Genomic DNA, 23,388 nt, shown 5'->3' with positions numbered 1-23,388 from the left:
TGTTTCAATCAATTGTTGAGGGCTTCCTGGTTCCCTCTCGGAGTGAGCGATTTTCAAGAAGATTGACTGATGCAGAGCCAAGTTCTTGTGCTGGGGCGTATGGTCTAAATATGTCCTGGATTTAGGAGAACCAGCAATAACCTTACCTTCCTTGCATTTTATCCTCTCAACCTGTCATTTTTGCCACTGCTTCATCCTCTCTGGGCTAATCCAGCAGTTCAAACAGCTCTGAACCAACAACCTGGATGTCCGGGAAGGTGGATACTCGAGGGAGGAGACTGAAGCTGCTAAGAAAATATGAAAGGGCAAGGTTGATTGACAAAGCAGGAAGGACAGAATATGCTCTTTCTGTAACGCACACAGCCATGGTGGCCCCAAATGATATACAAATGAATACAGCAGTGATGGCTCTTTTCTCTGCAGACCTTTTCCCCAGGGATTGAACTGGGTCTTGTATACAGGAGGAATCTGCACACTCAGCTTATGAAATATTCACCATCAAACAAACTCTGAACACTGGAAAACAAGGAGGCACCACTGGGAGTGGAATGCCCAGGCACATCGATGTCCCTAAGGTTTTCTGTTGTGTTCCCAGCAGATTTACACACTGCTTCTCAGTTATCCAGAGTGTTTGGTAGATAATGGTTCCATTTCAGAGGTTTGTTTCTGTGCTGTCAGTTTAAGTTTTTTTTCTTTATGCAAAAATGTTCTTATTCGGATGTGACAGGGGCTACAGAGTCATGTAGAAAAGTTATTAAATAAGCCTCACACTTTCAATGTTTTATTCTGACATTCAACAGCAAGCTTTTAAAACAGGCACTTGCAATCAACTGAATTACTGCAATGATGTCACGGTTCTCTAGATCCTTGATACGATTTGACTGTAAGGTTTCAATTTAGTTTGAATTTCTATTATATTTTCACTTGTTTCCAGCACTGACGGCAATAGTTGTTGGAATCAAGATTCATTAAGATCAACAGATTATTGGTTTTATGATATTACAACTATCATTTAGATATACTGTATGTATATGCTACACAGTGTTGGGGTTGGCAAATTTGGTTATTAACAAATATTAATGATAAGAAAACTCAATGAAGCTATTCATATTATCAAAGCCATAAATACAGGTAATAATAACCAGGCATTGCAATGATGTATGTGCAGAAGCTCAAAAGGCATTAAAATAGCCAGCAGAGGTAATTAGTAATGATTAAAAAGTGGCAAATTATTGACATGCATTTGAAATGTATTATCTTTGTTATAATTTCAAGGTGCAGGGACTTGCATATTAAAAGTAAATAAAGCCAGCATCTGTATGGCAAGTAAGAACACAAAAAATAAATAAAACACGTTTTAAAATATATATAAATTCAATTCAATTAAAAATATTATACAATTAATTAAAAAAAAATAGTATAACATTTTATAATATTATAAAAACCTCAAGTGGAAGCGTCTGTTAAAGAAACCCTGTCTCAGATTAAGTCTACTAAATAGTTTCCCAGTTATACTATGGTGAAAAACTTAATAACTGGAACCTGTTTAGGAGTCCTTGAGAGGGCTCTAACGTACAACATTAAAAGATAAAAAGCACATGGATGTTAAATATGTTAAAGGGACTCATTGGCTGAACACCTCGGCAGCTTCTCATTGTGAAGTAATCTTCAACCAACTATTTAAAATAAAGATCTACCCTAAAAATGTATTCCTCAGAAAAATACTATGCAGGATGATAAACTATTCATTGAGGGACTCACAACTTCACTCGTATCCAAATAAATCAATAAATCAAACAGAGCGTATGTGTTTATTTGTGTGTGGAGGAAATGATGCTCTTGCATAGGTAACAAATGAATACAACTTTTTAAAACACTCCTCTCTTGTGTACTTGATTCCTCAGACCTTGTTGCGGGATGGTAAGAGGGAGAGCACCATCAGCACTCTCTATCTGTCTCCCTCCAACATCGAGTCTGGGCAGCAAATCACCTGCAGAGCCTCAAACAAAGCTGCCCCCAACGGCAAGGATGCTACTGTCACAATCGATATTCAGCGTAAGTAAAAATTCACCAAACCTCAAATGAATGCAAAAGATAAAATATGTTCTTTTGACTTATCTTATTACATCATTAGAAAAACTTAAAACAGTCTGCATTGTTTGAATAAAAAAAACTTATTGCAAATCATGCTTTCAACTAACCCAATACAGTTATGTGAAATGTGTTGACATAATATATTTAATTCAATTCAACGTTTTAGTTATTTTTGTGTAATCATTGAAACTAATATTTATACCTTATTGTGACACAAGGATAATGTGGCAACTGACCTGAATGGTGTTTCAAAATAGTAGTAAACATGAGAAAAAGTGTAAGTCCCCTGTGAAATCCGCATGGAAGTGTTAGAAGGCAAATGAACACAATGTTGTGTCTTCAGCTAATCACAGTGTCTATAGTTTAATTAAATCATGCTTTGTTCCTGCTTTTTCATTTAGCTATTTTCCTGTAGTTCTAATTTAGTGTTTGTTGAAAATTATAATTTCCATGATGGCATCCACCCCAGCATCCTAGGCTCACACTGAAATGACAATCTGTTCAACAGAGTGTGGAACTTTCCCTTAACCTGACTAACTCTTATCACAAACCTTAAACTCACCCCCAGTCTTCTGATTTCCACCAGCAAACCTTTCTCTCCCTTCAAATCACAACAGCCCCTTCTCATTTCGCTCATGTAACTGTACACCCACTCACCAGTTCTTATGCACAACACTTAGAAACGGGCCTAATTTAATGTGTTTTAAGAGAAATTAGATACCAGTGTGCTTTTGTGAACTTAATTCAAGAAATACTCCTCTAGAATCAGTCTGCATTGGCCATTTTAACAAGCTAAAGGATGTCCTCTGGCCCACTTGAATGCCTAACTTCTTCCTGCATGTTGAATTCCCATCCTAAAACAAATACCAATCAATAACTTCAAGCCAAAAATGTTAACACTGCACTTATTACCATAATATCTGTCATCCGTCTATTACCTTATCCATTTTTAATACAATCACTGCTTATTCTAAAAATTCAACTCTACCATGACCCCCAAAAAACTGTAGTGATTTTGCCCACCAATCCACTCACCCCTATCGGAGCCATTTCAATCCAGCTTTAATAACAGGTCACAGTACTCAACGGTAACCAACAACCTCGTGAGCTGCCTTGAGCCATCAGTATTCTGATCCTCCTGGAGTTGATTCCAGCTTATGACAGTCAGTCAGTCATCCCCATCATACTCGCCTGCTAGGAAAACTCTCTAGGTGCAGTATATCAAGAAATGTCCTTTATGCCTTAAAGTAAAACATAGATCACACAAGGTTCTTTCATGGGCCCACTTTTATTTTGTATCTAAATGCTGTCTAGGACCTCTCATCTGGAAAAAGTATGAATTTCTTTTTCCACTGCATGTTTGAGTGACACCAAAACATGTTACACCTTATAAAGTACAACTTCTTAAAACTCAGTTGTTCACAAAACAAAATGATCTAAAGTCTAACCATTGATAACGCATTTTAAAATCTCAATCGTCTCTGGTCCGAAACCTTGGTTTCATGTTTTATCAGCTCTCTCTTTACCAGAACCTTATTTCCAACCTTTGACATATTTCAGAAATCTCACCTTTCCTGATGCTGAAATATTGGTTCACATCTTAATTACCTTCAGATTAGACTACATGATGCTTTGTTCTTCGGTCTCCCATAATTTCCCACAAATTCTGCTTCCTGTATTATAACGCACCTCCCTACACCAACATATACATTAACCTATAAACTGGCTTCCTTTAACTCACACATTGGGCACAAAATCCTCCCACTAACCTACCTAGCTAATCACAGCAGCTCCATATTATCTATATAATCTCATTCAGGTCTAAATCCCCCTTCAGTCTAGCCTTCATTCTACCCATTGAAGCTGAGTATGTGTCTCCAATTACATGATGTTTTTTGGCTAATGTATTTTACGTTTGTTTTTGTTTCTCTTCCTGGTGCTTTGGGTCTATTATCATAATTATTACTTTTTCATCCAAAAACAGAATAGATGGACTCTATGAATAATTGTATTGTCAGATGATATTATTTGATGGCAAAAACTATTTCCACACAATTTGAAAGTCTCAATGGATTTAAAAAAGGAGGCTTTTGTATTTTTCACAGCTCCTTCAAATCTATTAGGTATGACTAATAAAGCATGAAATACCATTCAGAGGTGCATTTTTGTTTTGACTGATCTTTTCTTCCCATCCATGAATTCATTTTCAGTTCAATTTTACCATCCAAAATTAATGGAGCTCATAGGGTAAAGCTTGGACAGACTGATATGTGGGCGCTAACTGGTTATTGTAAGAATGGACCTTAATCCTTTTAACATACCAAAGAGTGGCAGCACACATTTCCCTTCTATGTCCAGAGTTAAAAAACAAATGGTTGAGACTAGAACCTTCACTTGTGTTAATGGATGGCCTTGAACTCTAGGGGCAGTTCTGGTAATAGAGCCTTCTGGCATCCAGTGACAGAGCTCCAAACACCTTGAGAGTTACTGAAATGTGCCTTCAGATTAAAGGCAATGTAGTTTGTTTACACAGAAAGGAGGGGTGGGGGGTTGTTTAAAGAAACGGCCCTGCCACACATTGGTACAGTAGTGAAGTGTTGTATTTTTATTTTCAGCCGATACGGAAGTTTACAATAGCGTCAACCCATCGACAAGAAGCCAATGTTCTTTCGGGGGGGGGGGGTTGAAGATATTTTTTCAGGCCACATGTGTCACGCTGGAGAGCAAAGCAGGTAGAACCCAAGTGCAGGACCCCAAAGTAACTTTAAGAATTGAAAATACTGTACTTTACTGTTAGCAACTGCCATTTTTGAGTCACATCAAAGTTTTAAACATTCACAAGTGGTATGTTGACTGATGTATTTTGCAAATCTTGTAAGTTTGTGCTAACTGCAGACCTTATTTCAGACATCTATTTCAAATCAAAAAAACTTTGACTCGAGACAATAGAAACTGGCAGTGCTAACAGGCTAACCCCTTTCCGGGTACATGATTCATTCCTGCAACGCTCTATTAGTCTTAATTATTCCCAATGCAGTTTTTCAGCCAAATGCTTAAACATGAACTCTTTGTTCTATTTAAAATGCACATAATTTATAGCTGTTGGGTAAGTGTGCACTGGTCGAGGTTTTGGAGAGGTAATGTTAAAACACAAAGAAGCAATTCAGCAAGGTTTGGAAAGGCATCCGCTGTTTGTTGGGTTGGGTTGGCGGGGGGGGGGGGGGTTGACAGGTGCTGGATGAATAAGTTATGATGGCACTGTCAAGGTGGAGAGGCTGCAGACTCGTGGAGGTCTGAGAAAGCACAGCTCCTCAACACTGGGGACAGCCAATGTTAACCACTGGCTCTTAATATTGATGGGAGGCATCTGCTGCTGTCTCAGAGAACCACTCTGCAGACAACACTGTACTGCACTGGCAGAATGCCTTCAGGGCAGCAGGCAGAGGACAGACAAACACACAGGGTGAGTCTGGTGCTTTGGCCCCTGGGCAGGACTACTACGGTCATATGGGCTTTTACACGGAATCAGCATTCCTTAATACAGCTCGTCACAAGCTTCTAATGTAAATTTTGACATTCAACACACAGATAGAACATTATAAGTTAGGATATGAATCTTCGTCCTGGTAAAGGAAACAACTGGCTTTCACAAATTGTCAGATTATTCTTTTAATTAAGGAAGAAGCTGTGGCTTTCTTTGTCTGTGCAGACAGGATATTTTTGAAGCATGAAAAAACTAACTTTTTGTAGAAAACAATGTGTGAAAAAAAGGAAACAGTTTAAATGTGTGGTTTTAACACATTTCTTTGATAACATTTATACATTCATGGGACATCCCTGCACCATGCATATATCGATAGCCTATACAATTTAGTACATGACTGTGAAATATATGGTTGAGTTTATACAAGCATTTTTACACTAGGAAGACTGGCAAAACCAAAAACATGAAAAAAGGGCTTAGAGGTAACATGGCAAAGCTCTATGCATTTATATCTACAGTAAAGTCAATCCGAGCTGGTAGCACATCTTATACATGGCAGGTATGTTTATTAATTAGTCATTAAAAAATCTACACCGACTCCTCCTGAACCCAGAGCAACATGAGAATAAGGTCTAGCAAAAAAAAATCGTATTAGTAGAGGTCCTTTAATTACCTGTGGCCCACAATGAGAGGAGCCTAGCAGTGGACTCAGTCCCTGGGTATTTGTAAAAAAAAAAAGGAGAAGCTTTGAAGGTAATTGCATAAAAATGAAAAGTGTAGGCTAAATAATGTTTTTGTTTTAATTGCTAGCCAAATGAAGAATTGTGTCCACAAACATCCCCATGGGCACCGGCAAAAACATTGCCAAAGTAGAGCCACACTCAAATGTGGTTTATCACGCTGTTCTCCAAGGATTTCTGTGGAAAAGTCCCTCTATATTCATACTTGGTGTACTTCTATTGAACTCCAAAGTGTGAGCTAAGAGGCTAATGAAAGCCACGGACAGAAGTGAATTACCCACTGTGCTAGAAGAAGGTCTCCAAACACTCCACAGTTAACTCTGCAGTATAAAAGAAGTAGAAAACTAAAGACATCATTAAGCACAGATTTCTTGCATGTGTGTTTTATCATCAGAAACATTGGCGTCTAAATACTGTCTTCGAGGACTCTATTTGAAACTCATTTGTGATGCATGAAGAACTGTATTTTATATTTACCTTTCGATGTCAAATAGAATAGTGATTAGAATAATTTCAGAGGGGATGGCTACAGGCTTACAAGTGTCTGTCACAGCATCTTACTCCAACCTTAACCCTGACTATAACTGATGTGCTGTTCTCTATGCATCTGTACATGCATCAAACTGACAGAGCTCTGAGAGTGGCGGCTTCAAGCCTACAGCTATATCGAGGGCTTTTCACTCAACACTCAGCCCTGGGCCAAGAACCCCATCGACCCAGGCCTGACAACTCTGTTAACCTTCACCTCATACCAATTCAAATGTGCTATCCACATTTTGATCCCAGTGTTCACTTATTCCCCAATCTGGAGATGTTTAGGTTTTTAGTTTTCTGCAAAACACAATTGACATCACCAATGTTAATAGAGTCCTGCAGGAATGAGTCCTAAACATATGAATGAGTTTCTGCACTTCCGGACTCCCTTCTCTTGAAGTTAATGTTTTTCTGAATTCATTTTTGGTTAGAATCCTGAAATAAGTTCTTTGGTTATTATGGGGTTGTTGGATATTTAAATGTATTGTACGACATAAAAAAGCCATTAAACACCAAACTGGGAAATGTCTGAAGGTTTTATGGCTAAATGAATCTATTAAATGTCATAACGCCGAAATCGAGTTTACCTTTATAGCTTAGCTTCAGCGTTGGCGTGAAGTCATGTGTCTGTTTGCAGGACGTTTATAGCATTATGTTAGATATTTACTTACTGTATGGCCATTGCAATTACACTACAGCTTACAAGAGTGGTGTTAATATCTTGAGCTTTTCATGCTGAACAAAACGTGTAAATGTCATAAACGCGTGTTTGCCACTGATCTTGTTTTCTTAAATATTCTGAAATCAAATGGAAAAACCCATTGCTTTTTGAGGAGGGTAGCTTGTGATGCTAACCTCAGAGCTGGCTTACAAAAATGTAAGGTGAGTATAGGACACTAGTGGTAGAGAAAGTGCAGATACAACCAGACTGACAATTGAAAGAGACAAAGATCTAAATATAAGCAAGTTACTGTTTTATTTTCAAATTCATAATAAATACCCGAATGAATGTGTTACTTTAGCAAATCTCCTTAAAATTCACAATAGACTTTAAAGGTTCATCCAGGATGAGCTCCATTGGACCTGCATCAGGGAATATCAATAGAACAAACTACTGACTGACACATCGAGTTTTAACCTCTTGAATCTAACCACTGTCTAGACTGAAAGACAGATTAACTCAATATTTGAAGCCCAATTAAAAACCGTTGCGGTTCAATAAAGTTAAAGGGTCACTTAAGCTTTTCTGAAATGAAAAACTACATCAAAATTCAAGTCTGGCAATATTATCCTGCTGTGAGATCAACTAAGTGGAGCTTTAAGTAATGTTTTTCTTTTTGTAGTGAGCTAAACACTATTTCAAAATACTTTTAGTATGGTTTGGACAATAAAACACTTTGGTAAAGCCACGTTATATGGTTAGATATTTGTAATATGGGTTGTGTCTTGAGTTTTTATACAATGTTTACCTCACCTTTGACTGCCCGAATACATTAAGGAAGAAAATTTGATTCAAAATCAATCAGCATTAGTTGCCCTTTTCGCAGTTTATTTAATTGATAATCTTGCTTCATGTTTTTTAACTGGTGTTTACCAGCTTCCATGGCCCGTTGGCCTTAAAATTCACTGTTACTTATATGAACGAGGAAAATATGAAGTATAAATGTGTATTATAAGATGAAGCAGAATCTATTATTATTCTTGGGTAGGATTTTTGATGTACATTTTATATACAGCCCCAGAAAAAAAGAAGCGACCTCTCCAATTTTTTCTTAAATCTCATTCTCTACATGCATGGCAGCCATTCCAGTGTCTGTTGAATTCCAATGCAGAGAAATAATGCTGAAGTGGTCTCTTATTTTTTTCCGGAGTTGTATATATAACATAATGTTTCCTCATAGAATAAAAACGATGTATGCTCCTCCGCATGGCTTGTTTGGTTAAGTTTTTTGAATGGAGAATCAAACAATACATTACAGTGTCAATCATCCCCCATAACGTTTTTTAATATTATTTGAAAGACATTTTCTGCATTCCTACAGTGAAGAAACATCCACATTCTGTATCAATTTGTGTTTTTCTAGTTTTATATTAATGAAGCCGTAGTTAAGTCCTCTTTATTCTATAAATAAGCAATGAAACACTTATTTATTGTTTTTTATTCATTTAATTAACGGAGGCATTTCATTACTTCATTCAATATTTATAACTTTTGTTTATTAAGGTGTTGCTTATTAATTTTAATCATTTAGTATTATAAGATCTCATTAGCATTGCAAGAAAGAAATCTTACAAAGTTCTCCAAGTAAAGTTCTCAATGGCTTCTCAAACACACACTCACATAGTATGCACGCGCGCGCATTCAACCTTATAAAGTCAATTGCAGACATCAGGGGACTTCTTGAAGAATCAATTATCTGAAAGTTTTTCAAATGAAAACTTCTTGGGACTCACCTCAGTAAGTGCCTTCTCTGTATACCTCAAAGTACTTTGCCTAAGCACTTGAGAGTCACTGAGTAGGAGTGTTTGATAATGCATACTGCACCTTTCATTCTCTTTGTGGCAGCCTTGACTATACCCAATACATTAAAATGAATTATCCAGCCGGCTATGATTGAGTTTATCTCCGGTCTTTTGTAATAGTGCTTTGAACAAGATGTTTTTCCCAAAGCTGAAGCTTTTTCCCTGAATCTGTTTCATTGTGCTGAAAAGTGCATTTCAATCAGTGGGAGGTTATTTGTGCCCAGACTTTGACGTTATTGATTTTCAGTTTTTGTGTGTGGAAATAGGGCTTCTGTTGGTTGGATTTTTTTATTTTAAGACTTTGTTTTGCTACGTTTAGTATACAATAATTAACAAGGCTGGTTAATATTGTGCTTGAGAGTTACGGAGCTAAATCAGGGTCATAACTTTTGATCATTAAAAAAAATAAAATGTATTTGAAAGTTTAAGTTTTTATCCTGAACTTTGAAAAATACAATGGTGTTTTCAAAAAAAGTATTTAAAATCATTTCTCAGGTTGAATATTATTTTGATGCAGTTCATCAATTTTTTGAAATAAATTTAATTTCATAATTTACTTTTATACATATTTTGATATTTGAATCCTTGTTTTTTTCAGTTGCAGATTTTACGTTTTCAGATTCAAAACGAGGTTTCACATTTTTATCTTTTTTCACTTTCAGATCTTTTTTCAAAACTTTCAAAACTTGTGGCACTGACGTTGCTTGGGGGGCGGGGCTTACCAAAGAGTAGTTGGGCATCCTGAGTGACAGCCCTCCCTCTGTCATGTTGCCTTCGTGGATGTTACTGTAGGTAGCGCCAGAAATATAACTTAACACTTTTTCTATACACAATACTCCCGTGATTGGTTGTAAACAAAACTGATACCAGCTTCAAAGTTCTGTTAAGCGAGCTGCTGAGCATCGTAGTTGGCAACAATCGCGGTATAAGAGCAATAAACTGTGCTACAATGTGAAATTACGTATCCGCAATTTAGCGATGTTCTTCCCCACTTCCACGTAGCTCCGTGAACGCAGCATAGTATTGACTTGGGTGGATTCTGGCTTATTTTAAATACTTATTATGTTGCCCTCGCAGTGCGTTCCAGTCTTGCAAAACTAGACAGCTAGCTAACAACTTTATCTTGTATGAACAAGTGGAATTCAATTCACAAGGCTTTCTTTTCTTCTTTCTTTACTGAAGTAAACATACAGGAGTTATTTCGTTTTGTAAAACTGTAATCAAATAAACAAATAAAACGCACATGAGTTTACACTTCTTTAAGTACAAATCAAGCAGTTCATTGCTAACACACGACACCACGAGAGCTAGCATTGCTAATCAGATTATATTTTAGACGTATATAAGAGAGAATCCTACACATTTGACGTAATTCTTGTTCATCTAAACAGAGTCTAGCATGAAATCATATAACATTTACTTACAGACAAATCATGTCCAAAGCTCAAACGTTTTAGATAGGATTTCCAGGAGCGGTGTTACAGCGTGGTCTTTCTTCGTCGAGTGATTCAGAGAACGAAGCTAGACTTGCAATTACGTACACTCACTGTAGTACCGCAACAATGACCACAGGGTGGCGCTATCTACCAAGCAAAAGGCAAGATACACAAGAACTTAAACTGAAAACAATGCTTTTCCTATGGAAGGCAGAACACTTATTATTTGTTTGAATACATCATTGTATTTTTCAAAGTTCAGGATAAAATCTTGAACTTTCAAATAAATTGTATTTTTTTGAACGATCAAACTTATGACCCTGATTTAGCTCCAAAGAGAGTTATGGAAGTTTTTCTGTGCCATCAGAGTTTGAATATGAATTTCTAATACTGAAGTTTTTCTGCATCAAAATTAGACGTTGAATTTTAAAAACCATCAAATTTCTAGCACCGGGTTTTTTTTCGCCTCTCTTTTTTTTCAATGTTAAAATACATTCAGTGTTAAAAGAAATCAATGTCTAAAATATTCAGTTTTCCAAATTTCGACATGTAAAAAAAATTCAACATCTCAAAAAATTAAGTATAAAAAAATTCAACATCAAAAAATTCAACATTAAAAAATTCAGTGTAAAAAGAACCAGACTCAACATCCGGGTAACCAGGGAGAAGCAATCGATCCCTGTCTCAATTCATCCAACGGCAGCCAATCAAGCTACGCACCATTGGTCATGTGACACCAGCACAGGTAGGACAGATCAGCCATGTCTACCAACGCGGGAGATGGTGCTTCGGTGAGTGAGTTTACTTTATTTGCCATTTGTGTTCGTAAAATTGAGTAATAGATGTTACTCGACACGTTGCACATAAACCGGATTTATTGAATAATATCTACACTTAACTTTTAATGAGGTGGCACCGCATTCGTGAAAACTGCGTTAGTAACTACTTAACGGTATGTGAGCATGGTTTACTCTTGGTTGAGGCAGCGAGTTTGACGACTGACAGTGCATTAAACCGTGACAGTGTTAACCTGTGACAGCATATCGTGGTTGCTGTAAGTCAACAAATGTTGCTTGTAATGTATGAAACAAACCAGTCTATAACCACCACTCCTCCTATTAAGCTGGCCTACTCTTACTGCTTTACCTGTATATGGCCCAGCCTGCTCACCAGGTATCCGGAGCCGCGATCACCAGGGCTTCCTGCAGTGGCCCAGATTCGAGTTCGTTCTCACTTAACGGGACAAATTTGTTATAGGTTTTTCTTTGTATTTTATGTTTGTACAGTCAAGCATGTTGAATAAGCCTATATCTGATTTTTGTTTTCTTTGCCTGTAGAGAAAGATTATTTTGTTGTATAACTTGTATAACATTTTTGTATAATCCATACAGAGGAGGCATACATTAAGTGTCCTCTTTTTTGGAAATCAAAATATGGTCACCCTAATTAATGTCCAGTAACATTAGCTGTTAAAACATCATCTTTGTGCTGCTGGTTTGTAATACCCTTCTTACTATTTCTGTGTTGTTTGTGATGACAGGGCAGTCATGGTGATAATATTTTGCAATCAGCCCACCGCTTAGTTCAATCACTCAGTTCGTCTGGTCAAGGTGCAGCCAGTGGTGGCATCACAAATCAACATAACAGGATTAGTATTAAACTTTAATTCATGTACATATGGCTTATTTTATTTATACATTGTAGATGTATTGATGATTAATACATGTTCTTGGATACAATCCTGCAGAGAACAGAGACAGACAGAATCACTTCAAACGGAAATTACCAGGCGAAGAGAACTTTGTTTATTTTAAATGAAGCCCTATGTATACACATTTTACACGCTGTTGATTTGTAAAGGCAAAATCAAAGTAATGATAGTTGTGTTGAATGCTCTGTTTCATGCTATATCTGATTTGAATGATGAGTTTTGACACTCTTTATGGAGAAGATGACACTTATATCCATTTTTTTCCTTATGTGATGCCCTCAAAGTTTTATTCCCAAAATTGGAACAGTTACTGGTGGATGGCTGCTATACAAATCTTCAGGTGGGCCAACATAAGTTTGTGTTATTTGTTCTAATCAGCAATGGTCTTTGTTTTACATACTGTGCAGTTGTAACACAAATAATTGTATGAGGGTAGGGCAGGAAAAGAGGTGATGCATGAAAGCACTGTAATTGAGGAAGAGCAAGCAGCAATGCCTGGACCATCTAGAAGTTCTGCAGCTGTTGAAGATGGTAGGTGCTGTTCAGGCTTAGCAGTGGCATAGGGAAGGATACACTGTTTGAATGTTAAATAATTTTTTGCTATCTTTACAGTCAAGCATAGATAATGAAACAACCACATTTCTATTTTGTATTCACATTAGGCTGGTTAACTGTCAGTGACCCCACCAAGGCCATATCTCAGTGTGCTGAAAGTTTTCGACGTATTCATGAAGCAAAGAGTCCCTTACTTCCAGCATGGACTTAAGTGAAAGCCCTGCTGAGCAGGACATGGCACTTGTCTCCTTCTATAAGCGACCTAATGTGGAGTGGGGACGACCCCTGAATTGCAGCCTTGAAGGTAGCTCCAGTTACAAGTTGCAGTTGTCCAGAACTAACTTAAGTATTTACTTTATTCTGTCAAACTTTACATTGTTTTACAGGAGATACTGCTATTGGACATGGTGTAACTAAGTTCTTTTTCTCCACATGCATGGAGAAGCTGAGGTCAGGCTTTTGCATCAATTTTGGTATGTATGTAATAGAATACTTCCAAATGCAAACTGTATTACCATATTTTTTACTATTCTGTTCAGAAAGGTTTATGGTATGGTTTGCTTTATCCTGTATGTTCAAAGGGTTCTTCTAAATGTAAAATGCCTGTATTGATGATATCTAGGGTTCACAGTCCATCACAAAACTGAAATGCATTTTCACTATTCACTCTCACATTGATCTTTGTACTCTGGAAAGAGGCCTATTACTTTTCTTTGTTGTTCTTAATTCATATTTTTGATATCTTGACAGCAAATTCAAGTTATACACAGCTTTTTGAAGGAGAGCCTGGCCATTTAGTTCCCTCAGCCTCTCACTTTCTCGTGGAAAGTGACATGTTCATGGTGGCGGGTAGAATGATAGGCCACTCCTTTCTTCATGGAGGACCATGCCTGCAGGGACTCAGCCCTGCTGTTAATCATGTCTTGCTTGGTGGCAGTCCCGAAACTGCAACAGTGACACTTGAGGACTGTCCAGATCTGGACATTAGAGAAACCATCAGGCTTGTATGTTTGATTAAAAAAGGTTTTTCTTTCAGTAATATGTTATGTACAATGTGGCACCCTTTTATTGTATCCATTGTCCTTTATGAATGACATTTATGTGGCTTATTGTCTTGAAGCTTGAGGGGGGATCCACACTGTCAGATAAGGATAAACAAAGTGTCCAGGACTTGGCCTATGTGTGGGACCTCCCTTCCCTAACTGACAACAACAGGAGGTGGCTTTTTGAAAAGCTATTGATTTGAAAAGCTAGTGAGTCAAAGATTGAGAAATGTGTCAAAAAAAAAAGTTACTATTCATGTTTTTTATTATTATTATTTTTGTATCTTGTGGGTTATGTTTTGGTTATAAATGCACATTGATAAGGTTTTATTAAAAATGGTCAGACAAAATTAAAATGCTGCACTTTTTCCTGATTAATATGATTCCAAAGTTTAGTGGGTGGTCTGTAAGTCTGCAGGACAGCAGTGGAATGCAGCATAATAATTGTATTAAAGTGGAATTCTAATTTTTATATTTTACTCTTCAAGCTTGCTTTTAGATAAAGGAATTTTATGGGTTCTATTCTCTCTGTCTTATTACTACTAACAGGTAATAGGACGCGTCACGAGGCAAATTAAGCAGCTGAGACGAGGTATTAAAGAAACCCCTATGTGGACACTGGTGACCCAAAGACCTGACACAGTGGCCTTGCTTTTTCCTAAAGACACGGCGGGGAATGTCAGCGCTGAGGCTAATTTTAATTACTCTGGTCTTGTAGCGTTGCATTCATAGTAAATATTATGGTTCATACCTGGTCGGCATCTATTACTGTCTGCAATAGAATCAAAAATGATCAGTCTTTCTCATGCTATTTTTTCAATGCAGGTACTTCTTCAGCGCATCACATGGCCTCGTGAGGATGACAACGATGATGAGGACTGTTCAGTTGAAACCAAATGCCGCATGTCAGGGTATCTACGACAGTTCATAGCTAATGGTAGGTTTACTTGTCTCAAGGGTTTGACTAATCTTCTATTCAATGTAAACTGTTAGTGCCATAGTTGGCTATTTATCCTGATGACTAATCATCATCCATTTGAATCTACTCCATAGCAACACCAACTGAATTGACCAACCTGGTCAAATTCTGGACCGGATGGGAGGTCCTACCACTAAGTCTCTCTCTGGAAGTCGTCGAGGGAAGATACCTCACAGCCTCCACCTGCTTTGAGACCTTGCGCATCCCAGGGCATTACAAGGACTACACGTCTTTTAAACATGACATCCTGACATGTATTTGCACTTGCCATACAGGATTTGGTCTTGTCTGAGTGACATCTAGGCCTGTATTTACACTTGCCAGACAAGATTGTTCAAGTAAAATGTAGATGTTTTTATGCTTGTTAGCTGTCAAGTGTTCAGATTCACCTGACAGTATGGAATTGTTGTATTTTGTAGAACTGTAACTTAAACTGTAACCCACAGATTTCACACCATGCCTTACTCTGTTTTGACACATCTGATGTTGAAAATACAGTTTTTAAGAGGTGGATTTACACTCATTCCATTTTCACAATGCTACATAGTTGAAATGTATTAAGATCGTTTAGTAAAATGTTGATGTTTTTCTTATTAGCAGTCAAGTGTTTCAGATTCATCTGACAGTATGGAGTCATTGTATTTGTAGAACTGTAGCAACATTGTTGCTTGTAGCTGTTTGTCAACAGCTGCCATCACTGACTTACAGCAACCACGATATCCTGTCACAGGTTAACACTGTCACGGTTTAATGCAGTCAGTCGTCAAACTCGCTGCCTCAACCAAGAGTAAACCATGCTCACATACTCGTTAACTAGTTACTAACGCAGTTTTTCACGAATGCGGCGCCACCTCATTAAAAGTTAAGTGTAGATATTATTCAATAAATCCGGTTAATGTGCAACGTCTTGAGTAATATCTTTACTCAATTTTACGAACACAAATGGCAAATAAAGTAACTTACTCACCGAAGCACCATCTCCCGCGTTGGTAGACATGGCTGATCTGTCCTACCTGTGTTTGACTGCCAAAAGGGCGAAACTTGTTGGCTGCCTTTTGGATAAATTTGAACAGGGATCGAGCTTCTCCCGGTTCCCCCCGGAGGGGGAGTCGGTTCTTTTTACACAATTTTTTTGTTAATTTTTTCCGCGAATTTTTGATGGTTTAAATTTTCACACTAAATTTTTTTTTTTGTTAATTTTTTTATATGAATTTTTTTGAATGTAAAAATTTTTTTTACATGTCAAATTTTTTGACGAAAAGAAGCTGGCCAAAAGGGCAAAGCTCCTCTCCGGCCATCTTCGTTCCTCCCTCCCTTGGGGCATAAAATGGGGGTCTTCCCAAAAAACGAATCGCGGATAAAACGCCGAAATGGGATTTCCCCAGGGTGGCGGCCCCCCTTGGGGGATAAGGTGATAATTTCATCATCCGGAAGGGACTGGAGTAGAACCGCTGCCTTTCGTTAAAAGGGACCAGTTGAGGGGTTGGGGGGCCCCGGGGAGCCACCGGGGGTGCCCCCCTAGGTTTTCCAGGCACCCAGGGGCCCGGAACCGAGGGGTAGCCCAAAAGGACCGGGTGGAGGGATTATATCTCTTCGCGGGCCTGGGAGCGCCTGGAATCCCCCTCAAGCGGTTGATGTGGCCAGGGAAAGAAAAGTTTGGGGCTTCTGGGGGCTTTTACCCCGCGACCCTGGAAAAAGCGGAAAATTGGGGGGGTTTGGATTCGAATTTTTGAAAAACTGAAATTTACTTGTTTTTTTCCTGAATTTTTTTAATTGAAAAAAAGGGGAAAAAAAAAAATCAGAATTTGATGGTTTTTAAAATTAAACGCTAATTTTTATGAAAAAAAACTTCAATTTTTAGAAATTCATATTAAAAACCCTGAGGCACAGAAAAATTCCAAAAAAATTACCTTTCCTTTCTTTTTGGGTGGAGCCAGCACAGCATTGATCTTCTACCTTCACTGAGTAGCGCCCCTTGAAAGGAGAAAAAAAAATTTACATTCTGCAAGACGGGCTTTTGACTGGATTTGTTAAAACCAAGCAGAAACATTAAAGGGTTCTTTCTCATAAAAAGGTTAAATGTTTGACATTGTACAAACCGGGTTGCAAAAAAAAAGCAAAAGAAAAAAAAAAACCCAAAGGTGCACCCTGCATTTATTAGTATTTGCATCAAAAGGAATAAAAAAATGGAAAAAATTAGGAGCCATAATTTTAAACCAAGCATTTTGGTGTTAACGCACACCCAACAATAAAGCACCAAAGGAAAGTTCAAAATTTTTTTCGGCTGCATTTTGTTTTGTCAAAAATTTGGATAAAATTTACAATTTAAAACCAAAAACTTTTCGTAAATTACATGACCTTTTAAAATTAAAAAATGTGTTTTTTTTTAATGTAATCTCTTTTTGAATTAAAAAAAATTTGGCCCATAAAAATATTAACAAGATGGTATAAAAGGAATACATCCTTTCCTAATTACATATGCATTTTAAAACCAAAAATTAAATTTACAGGGAAATTATTAATAATAAATTAAATCCTTTAAAGTCTGTGCTTCTTCACGGGCCTCAAATTTAAGTTATTTTTTTTTTTTTTTTTTAAACATTCTTGTTTTTTTTCGGATAATTCAAGACTTTAGCCCTTTGCTTCATTGTCAGCCCTTTAAAACAAAAAAACGTAAAAAAAAAAAAAAATTTATAGGATGCATTTTAAAAGCCTTAACTTAAGAAAAAAAAAAAACTTTGAGAAAGGCTTTTAAAAATTTAAAAAAAAATCCAATCAAGTGGCCATGGGCGCCTTTTTATGTTTTGCCGGGGGGTGCTCTAAAAATTTTAAAGCCCCCCCCCGAAAATTTCCCCCGTGTAGTCTAGCGGATTTCAAAAAAAAGGCCTTTATAAAAAGAAAGGGAGCATTTATTACGTGGGGAACCGGCCTATTACATTTTTCAAGGGTGCTGGTCCAAAAAAACCGGTCCCGGTGAAATTTTGGGGTTTTGACCTTCTAATTTGCTATTAAAAGGGCCGCCAAATTGCCCCTTGCACGTTTTTTGGACCTTTTCCCCCTTTTTTTTTTGTAAGTAGGCAATCAAGATGAAAATTAAGTTTTCTGATCGATATAAAGGGCAAAAAAGGATAAGGGAGGCTCATCCCTTTTTTTTAGTAATAATTTGCAAAATACCAATTTTTAAGGGTAAAATTAAGATTATTTGTGTCATTTTTTTAAAGGCCGACATAATATTAAAAAAAAAGTTACTCGACATTTTCCCCTTTGATATAAATGATGTAAAACCATTTTATATGAAAAAAGAAAAAAATCCATTCAAGTTGCTGAGATTTCATGTTTTTTTTTTTTTTTTTTTTTTTGCAAATTAAAAGCATTTGTTCTCTAAATTCAAGACGGAAAAACCCGGTAATGGGGAAAAATATTAAAAAAAGAGACCACCAAAAACGTCCCAAATTGAATTTTTTAATCATCTCTGGTCACCCCATCGCGAGGCCCTTGCCTGAGGTGAATTAACAGCAAAGGGGACAAAACTTTTTTCACACGTTTTGGGTATTTCCGCTTTTTTGATTTTTTTAGACAAAAAAGTAAATTTTATTCCTTAGTTTTTGGGTTTGACTTTTTAAAACCCCATTTATCCAAAATGATACTTTTTAAACCATAGTGGCCCAAAATTTGTTTTTTTAATAAATTTTGAGATGGCGCAACTGGGAGAAAAAACAACAAACATTTTAGCTAACATTTGGGGGGGGAAAAAAAAAAACAGCTAGCTAGTTTTTTTTTTTTCCAGTTGTGCCCAAAATAACCCCTCTGTTGTACAAGTTTATTTCTTAAATTCCAACCCAAACAAAGCCCTGTGGCGATAAATCCCCCTACTTTAGTGCTACTAGCTAAAACATAAATGGGGCAAGGGATGCGGGGATGCCTGCTTGACGGGTAGTTTTGGGGGGGGGTTTTATAAAAAAATACATTGAAAACGAGGGGTTATCCTCAAAGGGCCAACCCAGTTATGAAACTTTCATGAAAACTTTGGGGGGGTTTGGGGGAAAAAAAAATCGATTCACATTACATCACGTTTTTTTTTTTGACGATTTTTAAAAAATCTTTTTTTTTTTTTTTAAAAAGTCATTTGTTCGTTTTTTTTAACATACAAGAGAAGGTTTAAAAAGGGTTTAATTTTCATTTTTTAAAATGGAGTATGTTAATTTGGCTCCTACATATTTGTTCAGATAAATGTTAAAAAGCAGACTAAAAAGAGAAAAACGGGCTTTTCGAAAAATTTTTTTTAAATCAAATCGCCACCCAAAAAAAAAACGTAGAAAAATGAATCGGGAGAAAAGCATACGTCCCAGCCCTATGTAACATTTCTTCATTTTCCAATCTCAGGGGAGGAGCCATTAAAAAGGAGGCTTCCATTCTGAAGCTTGGGATGAAACTGTGACTTTTTTGTCTTTAAGAAACACATTTTCTTTAACTTTTAATTTAGATCTTCTAAAGAAATTTTAAAATTTTTTTTTTTTGTTTTTGCTTTTCAGTTTAAAAAGGATCCAATAAAAAACCCGGGGAACAAAGAGGCTCCTTTTTTGTTTAAAAACAAGGGGATCTTAGAAAAGCATCGACCAAGGATTGGCAAAAGCTGGGCCGCTGCCAAAACCGGGAAAATTCTAAAATGACCAAAAACATGTTTTGATTGATGGGTTTTTGAAGAGTTTGGACCCCACTGCAGCCCAGAGTTTTGTAGGCAAAAAGTGTTTCCCACTTCACTGATAAAACAAATTAGAACTTTTGCAAAAGACGGGGTTGAACATGCGGGTAGCAAACAAACTGCACAAGACATGCCTCGAACTTGCAGTAACAGCAGACAAACCACAAGCACATACCTGAAGTGCAGGTAGCAGCAACCAAACGGCAGAAGCACAGCCTGCGTAGCGGGCGTTCATGCGAATGCAAATGGATCCAGAAAGATTGGAGTTTATCCCGGGTTCTCCAAACAGATGTTTTGGAAACCATTGAGATCAGTAATGACAAAAAAACTGAGTGTTCAAATAATTCAAAGTCTTATCGATTTAGCCATAAATTATGGAAGTTTTTCTGTGCATCGAGTTTGATATGAATTTCTAATACTGCAGTTTCTGCATAACAATAGACGTTGAATTTAAACATCAATTTACCACGGTTTTTTTCAGCCTCTCTTTTTTTTTTCAATGTTAAAAAATTCAGTGTTACAGAAATCACTGTCTGAATATCAGTTTCCAAATTCGACTGTAAACATGCACATCTACAAAAATTAAGTAAAAAAACATTCAACATCAAAAATTCAATCTGAAAATTCAGTGTAAAAAGACCATGAATAACATCGGTGACAGGAAGCCCAATGTCCCTCTCATTATCCAACGGCAGCCAATCAAGCTACGACATTGGTCTGTGACACCCACAGGTAGGACGATCGCATGTCACCAAGCGGGATGTGCTGTGAGTGATTTACTTATTTGCATTTGTGTTCGTAAACTTGAGTATAGAGTTACTCACCGTTGCACATAAACCGATATAATTGACAAATTACACTAACTTTTACGGTGGCACCGCATTCGGAAACTGCGTAGTATATACTTAACGGTATGTGAGCAGGTTACTTGGTTGAGCAGCGATTTGCCTGGCAGTGCTTAAACCGTGACAGTGTTAACCTTGACAGCATATTGGTTGCTTAATCAGTGAGGCAGCTGTGAACAATCATCAGTGAAACAAACCAGTACAAGCATCAAATGTTGCTTCAGCACAAATGTTGCTTGTAGTATGAACACCGTCTATCCATCCTCCCTATTAAGTGTTACTCTTACTGCTTACTGTATGGCCACCTGCTCACCAGATCGGAGCGCGATCCCAGGGTCTAGGGCAGATTCGAGTAGTATCATTAGGACAAATTTGTTATAGTATTTATTGATTTAGACTTGCTACCGTTGAGATGAAGAGGATAGAGCACAGTCACAGGCATGTTGCATACTGTATCTGATTTTTTCTTTGCTGTGCAGAAAGATTATTTTGTGTAACTTTGATAACATTTTTGTATTCCATACAGAGAGCATACATAAGTGTCTCATTTGGAAATCAAACATGGTCCCAATTAATGTCAGACATTAGTGCAGCAATCTTTGTCTGTGGTTGTAATCCTTCTTACTATTTTGTGTTGTTTGTGATGACGGGCAGTCAGGTGATAAATTTTGCCATGCTCCACCGCTTAGTTCAATTACTCATTGGACCCAGGCACCGGTCCATGGTGCCATCACAAATCAACTACGGTTTAGATAAATCTTATCAATTCACTGTACATATGGCTATTTGATTTATACATTGATGAGTATTGATGATTAATACATGTCTCTTGGATACAATCCGCAGAACGGCAAGAATCCTTCAACGGGAAAATACCAGGCGAGAGAACTTTGTTTATTTTAAATGAAGCCCCTATGTATACACATTTTACCGCTGTGATTTGGTAAACCGCAAAATCAAGTAATTGAAAGGTTAATGCTCAGTATTCATGCTATACATGTTTGAACAGATGAGTTTTGACACTCTATAAGGAGAAGATGCACTTAATCTTTTTTTCCTTAGTGATGCCTCAAAGTTTTAGTCCCAAATGGGAACAGTTCTGGTGACTGCTCTATACAAATCTTCAGGGGGCCACAAAGTTTGTGTTTTGTTTATCAGCAGTCTTTTTTACTACTGTCAGTCTGTCAAATGAATTGATGAGGGTAGGGCGGGAAGAGAGTGATTGCCATGAAGCCTGTATGAGAAGGCCCAGCCAATGACTGGATCCTCTAGACAGTTCTGAGTGAAGATGGTAGGTGGTTCAGCATGCAAGGATAGGGAACATACACTTTTGAATGTACATAAATTTTTTGCATCTTACAGTCCAAGCCTAGATACTGACAACCCATTTACTATTTTGTATTCATTAGGTGGTAATGTCAGTGGCCCACCTAAGGCATCTCGGTGCTGAAATTTGGACGTATCATGAAGCAAGAGTACTTACCACAGGACTTAAGTGAGATCCCGCTGAGCGGACGGCATGTTCCTTCTATAGCGACTAGTGTGGTGGGACGACCCCTGATTGCGCCTGAGGTCGTCCATGACATTGTCAGTTGTCGGAAACATACAACAAGTATTACTTTTTCGTCAAACTTACTTGTTTTACAGGAGACTCGCTATGCAGCATGGTTGTTGACCAAAGTCTTTTTCCCACATCATGGAGAAGCTGAGTCAGGCTTTTGCAATCAATTTGGTAATGATGTATAGAATCTCCAAATGCAAAGCTGTATTCATATTTTTACTATCTGTTCAAAGGTTATGGTAGGTTGTTTATCTGATGTCAACAGGGTTCTTCTAAATGTAACATGCTGTATTGTTTTAGGGTTCACAGTCCATCACAAAATGGCATTTTCATTCACTCTCACATGATTGTACTCTGGAAAGAGTCATACTTTTCTTTGTTGTTTAATCATATTTTTGATATGGTTGCAGCAAAAGTTCAAGTTTACACAGCTTTTGAAGGGAGGACCTGCATTTAGTTCACTTCAGCTCACTTCTTGTGGAGTGATATGTTCACTGGTGGCGGGTAAGAATGATGCCACTCCTTTCTTCATGGAGACTGCTGCGGGACTCAGCTGTTAATTGCTTGTTGTGGCACCGAACTGCCCAACATGACACTTGAGGACTGTCCAGATCTGGACATTAGAGAAACCATCAGGCTTGTATGTTTGATTAAAAAAGGTTTTTCTTTCAGTAATATGTTATGTACAATGTGGCACCCTTTTATTGTATCCATTGTCCTTTATGAATGACATTTATGTGGCTTATTGTCTTGAAGCTTGAGGGGGATCCACACTGTCAGATAAGGATAAACAAAGTGTCCAGGACTTGGCCTATGTGTGGACCTCCCTTCCCTAACTGACAACAACAGGAGGTGGCTTTTTGAAAAGCTATTGATTTGAAAAGCTAGTGAGTCAAAGATTGAGAAATGTGTCAAAAAAAAAGTTACTATTCATGTTTTTTATTATTATTATTTTTGTATCTTGTGGGTTATGTTTTGGTTATAAATGCACATTGATAAGGTTTTATAAAAATGGTCAGACAAAATTAAAATGCTGCACTTTTTCCTGATTAATATGATTCCAAAGTTTAGTGGGTGGTCTGTAAGTCTGCAGGACAGCAGTGGAATGCAGCATAATAATTGTATTAAAGTGGAATTCTTATTTTTATATTTTACTCTTCAAGCTTTTTTTAGATAAAGGA

At 37.3% G+C, this 23,388-nt stretch overlaps 2 protein-coding genes across 8 annotated transcripts in view; both read left to right on the top strand.

The window, feature by feature from the left end:
- Positions 1-23,388, top strand: part of LOC134872708 (kin of IRRE-like protein 3) — a 207,741-nt gene that overhangs the window by 144,464 nt on the left and 39,889 nt on the right. Inside the window, exon 5 of the mRNA XM_063896118.1 lies at positions 1,905-2,055. Coding sequence (XP_063752188.1) covers positions 1,905-2,055 — 151 coding nt within the window. The remainder of the gene's footprint in view (positions 1-1,904; positions 2,056-23,388) is intronic.
- On the top strand, positions 12,800-15,693 carry LOC134872709 (uncharacterized). Of its 7 annotated transcripts, XR_010166848.1 has the most exons (8): positions 12,800-12,862; positions 13,185-13,381; positions 13,464-13,550; positions 13,828-14,081; positions 14,198-14,330; positions 14,670-14,810; positions 14,946-15,057; positions 15,174-15,693. XR_010166848.1 is itself a non-coding variant. In XM_063896119.1 (6 exons), the coding sequence occupies exons 2-6, from the start codon at positions 13,279-13,281 to the stop codon at positions 15,389-15,391; spliced, it is 774 nt and encodes a 257-aa protein (XP_063752189.1). In that variant the 5' UTR covers positions 12,800-12,862; positions 13,185-13,278; the 3' UTR covers positions 15,392-15,693. The 7 variants fall into 7 exon arrangements, 2 of the variants coding, with proteins under 2 accessions (XP_063752189.1, XP_063752190.1); XR_010166849.1 differs by having other exon boundaries at positions 14,198-14,712; XR_010166847.1 differs by having other exon boundaries at positions 14,198-14,810.

This window comes from Eleginops maclovinus, chromosome 11 (genome assembly GCF_036324505.1).
Source record: "Eleginops maclovinus isolate JMC-PN-2008 ecotype Puerto Natales chromosome 11, JC_Emac_rtc_rv5, whole genome shotgun sequence".
NCBI lineage: Eukaryota > Metazoa > Chordata > Actinopteri > Perciformes > Eleginopidae > Eleginops > Eleginops maclovinus.
Note: the sequence above shows the minus strand (reverse complement) of the source record. Positions and strands in the feature narration are given on the sequence as shown.

What these genes read in the sequence shown, in the direction of transcription:
- LOC134872709 (XM_063896119.1), top strand. Translation starts at nt 13,279, where the DNA reads ATGGACTTAAGTGAAAGCCCTGCTGAGCAGGACATGGCACTTGTCTCC. An exon ending in TTAGAGAAACCATCAGGCTT is followed by an intron (nt 14,082 to 14,945) that starts GTATGTTTGATT and finishes TTTTCAATGCAG; the next exon opens with GTACTTCTTCAGCGCATCAC. An exon ending in ACGACAGTTCATAGCTAATG is followed by an intron (nt 15,058 to 15,173) that starts GTAGGTTTACTT and finishes TCTACTCCATAG; the next exon opens with CAACACCAACTGAATTGACC.